The sequence below is a fragment of the Amphiprion ocellaris genome, chromosome 4 (genome assembly GCF_022539595.1).
Source record: "Amphiprion ocellaris isolate individual 3 ecotype Okinawa chromosome 4, ASM2253959v1, whole genome shotgun sequence".
In the NCBI taxonomy this organism is placed as follows: Eukaryota; Metazoa; Chordata; class Actinopteri; family Pomacentridae; genus Amphiprion; species Amphiprion ocellaris.
The window spans coordinates 18,487,273-18,495,159 of NC_072769.1; the positions used below are offsets into that span (position 1 = coordinate 18,487,273).

Here is a 7,887-nt window from a genome sequence, read left to right on the forward strand (position 1 = left end):
CCACAACAAGCATCAATCATCCTCTCCTCCCTCCTTCCCTTGCGGCTTTGGCAGAAAACTCTGCACTGGTGAACATCCAGTCTAATTACAGGCTTCTTTTGCACGGTTAAAATCCTAAGTGAGGTTAAACAAGGAATTCTGTAATCTTATTTTGGGTCTGGCCATATAAGGACATCCAGGAAATAATTATCAACCTCAGGGAGGAAATGTAGAAGTCTTTATTTAGGCTTTCTACTGTACATGCCTCGTTTCCAAGAACTTTTTCTGTTTCCACTGCCAAACCAAAAGGCAATATGTTACGAAATATACTTTTCAGGGGTTTTTTTTTCATAAAATAAATAAATTAGTGCATTTAGCGTTAATGAGGTGTGTAACTCAGGCTATGTGAAGCTGCAAGTTTAGCTTTTATTATTAGAAAAATACCACAGGGCTAATTTTCCCAATTTTAGATGTCTTTTTTAGATTGCCACCCCTGCGTTTCCTCTAACCTGTTCTTTGTAATTTAATATTAGACAAAAACAAAACTATTAACAAAAAAAGTAAAGATAAAAACCTCCATTTCACCGGAAACAAGCATTACACTGTCTGGAACTTTTTTTTTTCCTCTCTGAGTGGGTGAGTTTGTTTTTTCAGCAGGCCACAAACCCTATGGTTGAGCATGCTACACTATATTTCACTAAAGACTTCAGAGGGGGTGGAGGAAATTTACTGACTGAATGAAACAGTTGTGTGTGTGTGTGTGTGTGTGTGTGTGTGTGTGTGTGTGTGCGTGTGTGTGTTTCTGTGTATGTAAAATCGTGAACGTGCCAGTGTGTGTTTGTTTTGAGCTCGCTCTCCGGAACAAATACACCTTCGCATGTCGACAAGACAGAGACGCCCGGAAGGAAGTGATGCAATCGCCGTAATGGAGGCGACTTATATAGAGTGCTCCTCGGAGTTTCCTACAGCAAATCCACACATCCAGCTTTCACTGCCTCAACCGCCAGCTTCCATACGTGGCTCAGAACAGACTCTGGATTCTCCTGTTTGCTGCTACATACCATCTACCAGGACCACTAACAGCATCTTTCCCAGAAGCTCTGACTCTAACAGACAGAAAGGTAAATGAAAATTCATTCAGTGATTTCAATTTTTGTTCATGATTTGTGTTTTTCTCACAGCAGCATGGGATCTCACTATATGGTCACTTTTGTCGGATTTCTCCAAATAACTAACTTGCTCTGAACATCTAGTGCAAGATTAATATTAATGTCTGTATTTTTCTGATAAAACACATTAATCACTTTTTGCATTTGACAGATAGATTTTTTTATGTGTTAATGCCAACAAACCACCAAAATCAACTGAGTCAATAACAATATCATTTACATCCGTCTGTTTCAGAATGAAGGTTACCGTTATAATTGTTTGCCTGATTGGGGCAGCGTTTGCCAATCCAGTAAGTATGAAACTATTTTAAAAGACATGTCAGTTGCTGCAACATTATGCAACATTTCATAACTTAAGCATGTTTTCATAATGGCTTTTTGAATAAACAATAAAGTCAAATAAACATGCAAAGCATTTTCATATACACTACCGTTCAAAAGTTTAGGGTCACTTAGAAATGTCCTTATTTTTGAAAGAAAAGCATTTTTTTCAATGACGATAACATTAAATTAATCAGAAAACAGTCTAGACATTGTTAAGACAGTGTTCCTGTGTTCAGATGATACATTGTGTTAGCTAATGGTGTTGAAAGGCTAATTGATGATTAGAAAACCCTTGTGCAATTATGTTAGCACACGACTAAAAGTGTGAGTTTGCATGGAAAACATGAAATTGTCTGGGTGACCCCAAACATTTGAATGGTAGTGGATATAATATGAGCATTACTACAGCGCAGTTTAAAAAATAATAGCACAATAAATGTAAAATATCATCCTTTTCCTGTGGTGTTTCATATTTTGAAACATCCGTAAACCCAGTGGAAAATATCTGCTGCATTAATCCACGTTGATTTCACAAGCATAATGGCTACATGCATGCCTGGAAATAATAATTATTGCAGCGTTTATCCTGTAATGACAAAGCTCTCTGTTTCCTTCTTGACAGATTTTACACAATGTTTCTCTGGCGTCAAGTCAGCTTGACTCGAACTCAGTAAGTACCATCAGATAACCTGTTATCTGTCCAAACTATATCACATTTGGTTATATCGATACATTGAAGCAACCACACATAATTCATTTGACGGCACTGAAGCTGCGTTACTCTGTCACAGTCAGCAGAAAACCAAACAATAGGTGTGAGTGCTCCAAGTTTCTTCAGACCTCTAGACAATTCCCATTTCAGAGACTATTGTTTACAGCACGCTTTGTCTGCACCCATATGTGCAGCAATAGCTTGCCCAAGCGAGGGCTGACAAGAATGAATCTTAGATGGATGTGATGATTGTTTCTGTTGCAGCTATAGGGTATAATTAAACATATTGTGGTGTGTGCTTACTTTGTTTTTCCTCCCCAGACTGAAAGTTTGTCTGTTTCACAATCGTCTGAAAATGATACCTCAGAGATTCAGGTAACACACACGTTTATTCCAATAATGAGAAAATGATTATTTTCTGCAGTTTTGCATCACTTTTAATTGCTGATTTCATCTAAATGAGTTTCTATTTGGGTTGCAGAGTTCTGAGGAAAACATCTCAAATCAAGTAAGTTGATTCGATTCTCAAATATCTGCAGGACACTTCAAGAAACATCTAACAGCAGATCTGGATAGACTAATGTTCTGTAAATGTGTTTCTTTTCTGTGCAGAGTTCAGAATCAGAATCAGAATCATCAGAATCCACATCAGAGGACAAGGTGAGTTGTATCAGCAATCAGTTTTACTGCATACACTTTACTGTTAACAGTTTCCTACACTGAGGATGTTACTGGGGGGTTCATGGCTTTAAAGTTAAAGCATATTTTTGGAGTTATGGGTGTAATTCTGAAAACTTCAGTAAAAAAAAAAGATACACAAGCAGTTTTTTTAAATGAAAATAACATTAAATTGATCAGAAATACAGTCTAGACATTTGTTAATGTGGTAAATGACTATTCTAGCTGGAAACGGCTGATTTTTAATGGAATATCTCCATAGAGTACAGAGGAACATTTCCAGCAACCATCACTCCTGTGTTCTAATGCTACATTGTGTTAGCTAATGGTGTTGAAAGGCTAATTGATGATTAGAAAACCCTTGTGCAGTTATGTTAGTACATGAATAAAAGTGTGAGTTTTCATGGAAACCATGAAATTGTCTGGGTGACCCCAAACTTTTGAACAGTCATGTAATAACTGTAACAAAATGGAACTAAAAAGAAAAAAGAAAAAAATGTGCCCAGAAGTCCAATAAGAATCTGATCACTTAAAAAGAAAAACATATATGCTTATAGACTTCCATTCCATTATGTTATTATGGTACTAGTACTTTTGCTGTACTATCTATTTAACTACTGTAGTACTAAAACTTTGCTTTGCTTTCTACAAACAGACTTCAGAGGAGAGTGACAGTCAGTCAGATGAGGACGATGCGGTAAGATGAAATGAAACCCACTATGTTTGTCCAACATTATTATATGGTACAGTATTTTTCTGATGTCCCCTTGGCTCACTGTCTTTTCCCACAGAATGACTCTATGCCTGAAACCCAGGATGACAGCATGGGTAGTGAAGAGAATGTTCGAAAGGTAAGATAAACATTTTGCAATCTCACTCAGTTATGGGTCATTCCAGAATTGGAGGACATTTGGGCTTCAAAATGTTTGAAAAACAAACCTTCTCTTTTACAGTTTTCTGCTACATATTCATCAATAATAGGTAATAAACTATCAAAGCCTTGATTGGCTCAGCTTACACATCAATGGTACCATTTTTATTCCATGTTTTATTTGTAGTTTGCTAACCCTACTCTAATCACAGTAACAGGGTTGCTAATCCATGCTAATGTGATCTTTTTCTCAGCAGTAGAAGCTAGATATTTAGCTGTTACTGCTGACCAAGAGGACAAACTGACTGATGGAAAACAGTCAAGATAAAAGTAAAAAGAATTAGTCTTATCCTGGTAATATGCATAACAGGGCTGCATGAGGTAGAGTGAGACATTCAATGAAGGCTGACAATGTTATGAAAACATGAAAAATAGAAGAGAGGACATAGCTTTGTTCTACCCATTATTTTGGAAAACTGTTTGATGATGTTAATTCTGGCGATTCACTGTTTTCTTCTACCAGCTAAAAAGGTTATGCTAACAGGATTGTTGTGGGACACACGTTCCATGCGCAATAATTATTATTTAAAATATGATGTTGATTAAATAAAATCTTCCCACAATTACAAGAGACATCAATGAAAAAAATAATACCAAAAAAAGGAGATTTAATTTTATTTTAACTGTTTAATTTGAGATTTTGGTCATGAGGGGTGTGGGACAAGAGAAAATGGCATTTTAGGGGGAACTCCAGAACTTTTTGGTATTTTAAAAATATTTTCAAACATTCTTTTCTTCTAGTTTTTTCAGATTTGGTCTCAGGAAATGTACCCAACAAATGCATTTTTCAGTATTTTGCACATGGATTATTTGAAATTTGACGGGTGGGACGTAAAATGTCCTCCAATTCTGGAATGATTACTATACTGCGCCTGGCTTTAGCTGAGGTTACAGCTGGGTAACCCGATGCTCTGCTTATTCCCTCCATCAGAGTTGGGCGCGAGTGTTTGCAAGTGTAGTCAAAGTCCTGAGCGCAGAGGACAACAGCAGCACAGAGGTCAGAGGTCAGCCAGAGTCCCTGAGCAAAGAGCTGGTGGAGAAGCAGTCCAAGGGTCACACGAACCTGGAGAACCCCACGGACAGCAGCGACACCTCCAGCGACAGCGCCGACACCAGCGACAGCGCTGACGCCACGGCGGCCACCAGCGACAGCAGCGACAGCACCAGCGAAGAAAGCGACGAGAACGCCAGCGACAGCAGCGATGCCAGCCAGAGCGCAGAGGACAGCAACGCCAGCGACAGCTCAGAGCTGGCACAAGTCAAAGACTGTGTGAACGGAACGCAGAGCTGCGAAAGTGAAGAGTATTTCTTCCAGAACATTGGGGATGACAGCCATTTCTCAGTGGACAATCTGATGGTGCCGGAGGAGGATGAGAGGCAGTTGAGCCTAAGAAGATGATGACGTGTGCAGCTTCCCACTATGAACTACAGCACTATTACATGACCAGCCTGAAGAGTTCAGGATGACACATTTGCTTTTGCCCATTGCTTCTGAACGTTCATTTCGATATTATGTTTATGTGTGAATATTATTATGATGATAACTATAGCACTTACTTTGTTTTGATAATAAATAATAAAGAAATTATATAACCATGATATTGGAGGCTCAAACATTTTTCTATGCAACATATCTTACTTGCACAGTGTCAAAAATGAAGGATTTGTTATTTTTGCTACTTTTTTCATTATATTATATGGGGAAATATCGCCCTGTGTTTGAAGAATTAATAAACAAAACATGCAGTCTTTAATATATGATTAGCGATAAACAAGCAGGAGTTAACAATATGTAAAAGGGTCATTCCAGAACAGAAGAACATTTTACGGCCCACCCATCAAATTTCAAATAATCCATGCACAAAATATTAAAACATGCAGTTGTTATGTAAATGTACTTGTCCTGAGACCAAATCTAAAATAAAAAACTAAGCCTAAAATGCCATTTTTCTCTTGTCCCACCCCTCTGATGACCAAACTCAAATTAAACAGTTAAAATTAAATTTAAATCTCCTTTTTTGGTATTATTTTTCCATTGACGGCTCTTGTAATTGTGGGAACATTTTTCTTAATCAACATAATATTTTGAATAACAATTATTATGCATGGAACATGTGTCCCACAACAACCCTGTTAGCATAACGTTTTTAGCTGATAGCAGAAGAAGAAAACAGTGAATCACATAAAACGCTGCAATTAACATCATCAAACTGTTTTACTAAAGAATGAGTTGAGTAAAGCGATGTCCTCTCTTCTATTTTTTATATTTTCACAACATTGTCAGCCTTGATTGAATGTCTCACTCTACCTCATGCAACCCTGTTATGCACACTATCAGTATAAAACTATTTTTTAAAAAACTTTTATCTTGACTGTTTTCCATTAGCAAGTTTGTCATCTTGGTCAGCAGTAACATCTAGCTAAATATCTAGTTTCTACTCCTGAGAAAAAGCTAACATTAGCATGGATTAGCAACCCTGTTACTCTGATTAGAGTAGGGTTAGCAAACAACAAATAAAACATGGAATAAAAATGGTACCATTGATGTGTAAGCTGAGCTAATCAAGCCTTTGATAGTTTATTACCTATTATTATTAAATATGTAGCAGAAAATTGTAAATGAAAATTTTTCCAAAATTTTGAAGCCTAAATGTCCTCCAATTCTGCAATGACCCAAAAGCTGTTCAAAATAGCGCTGTCTGTATCTACAAGCAAAATACATCCTATTTACACATTTGCCTCAGAAGTTTTTTTTTTCATGAAAAAAAGACAGAATCTGTTTCAGAATTTACCAGCTACAGGTAATGTTGTCAGTTCTTCTCTCTAATGTTAATGGCATTATGTAAAGCTTTTGGATGAATCGTATTATTTACTATTCTTTTGTTTTCAACAGTAAATTCTAACTACAAGTGTCATCTGAGATCCTTGTAATACTCAGATGTTGAATCTATTTTCCATGGCCGGTTAGCTCAGTTGGTTAGAGCGTGGTGCTAATAACGCCAAGGTCGCGGGTTCGATCCCCGTACGGGCCAGTCTCTCGTTTTCCTTCTAGAAATTTCTGTTTTGTGTTTTCTATCTCAAGCAGTGTTAATCTGCTCGAAAGACTCGATCGCACAACAGTATGTCAAACTTCGAAGTCCAGAGCTTTGTATTTTTTGTGTTCTTTCCTATATAAAATCCTAACACTAGATGGCGACAAAGGTTCGCTCTTGCAGCTGTGCTTCCTGATACAGTCATAGCACATAAAATGATACAAGCTCTGCTTTTGCAAGTTTAACAAGAAATGTGCTGGAGATGACAATCAAATGCTGTATCGATGTTGTTTTAAACTGTTCATTTTTATAAACAGAATCAGATTTTTATTCAGATTTTTAATACACAAAAACACATTGAACAATACCAACAAAAAAGAGTGATCCATCTCATTATTTGTATATTGATAGATGTGTAAAACTGAAGTCTGGTCTTTGTGGCTTTACATAATTATCTCAGTTCTCCTGTTGTGATACGTATGCTTCCAGTTTATAGTTGAAATATGCTGTTATCCTCTCCATCCTGTAGATGTCCATTGATATGTCCATTGTTATGAGCTTGTGTGGTGTCTTGCCCAATTTTGGTGGCCATATGTTTGTGAGGGGACTTTTTAATTCATGAGTGACCACAGTGAAGGAAATAATGCTTAAAACACATTGATCAGTTCACTTGAGTTTTGTATCTTGTATTTTTGGCCATTTCAAACTTGTTTTGTGGCTTTGTGACTGCAAATTTGTGTTGTTTTGCTGTTTTTCCATATGTGTCTATGTGATCACTGTTGGGACACTGGTTGATTAGGCTGAGTGGCTACAGCTGCTGCATCCGACGCACCTGCTGGAGTGATTGGTGACACTCCTTTAAAAGACAGACTCTTGAGCTGTTCAGATGGGCTCCGACTTCAGAGAACTGCACATCATATTTCTCTGTTCGTTTGAGAGCGGGTGCCAAATAGCTCTCTTGTGAGAAATAAAGCCCCTTTGAATTGTGTTTACACCCTAAGCACATTTATTTCACCCTCCCCTCCTTTTGTTTGGTTTTGTTTATTATAATTCTTCCAGCCA

General features: G+C 37.4%; 1 protein-coding gene and 1 non-coding gene across 2 annotated transcripts; both read left to right on the forward strand.

Annotated features, from left to right (window-relative positions):
- Positions 1-930: 930 nt before the first annotated feature.
- scpp1 (secretory calcium-binding phosphoprotein 1) lies at positions 931-5,392 on the forward strand. The gene is made up of 9 exons (XM_023286828.3): positions 931-1,100; positions 1,384-1,438; positions 2,095-2,142; positions 2,506-2,559; positions 2,666-2,692; positions 2,797-2,844; positions 3,518-3,559; positions 3,654-3,713; positions 4,725-5,392. The coding sequence occupies exons 2-9, from the start codon at positions 1,385-1,387 to the stop codon at positions 5,190-5,192; spliced, it is 801 nt and encodes a 266-aa protein (XP_023142596.2). The 5' UTR covers positions 931-1,100; position 1,384; the 3' UTR covers positions 5,193-5,392.
- Positions 5,393-6,751: 1,359 nt separating this feature from the next.
- trnai-aau (transfer RNA isoleucine (anticodon AAU)) lies at positions 6,752-6,825 on the forward strand. Its single transcript has one exon. It is a non-coding gene; the product is annotated as a tRNA-Ile (tRNA).
- The last annotated feature ends 1,062 nt before the right edge of the window (positions 6,826-7,887 follow it).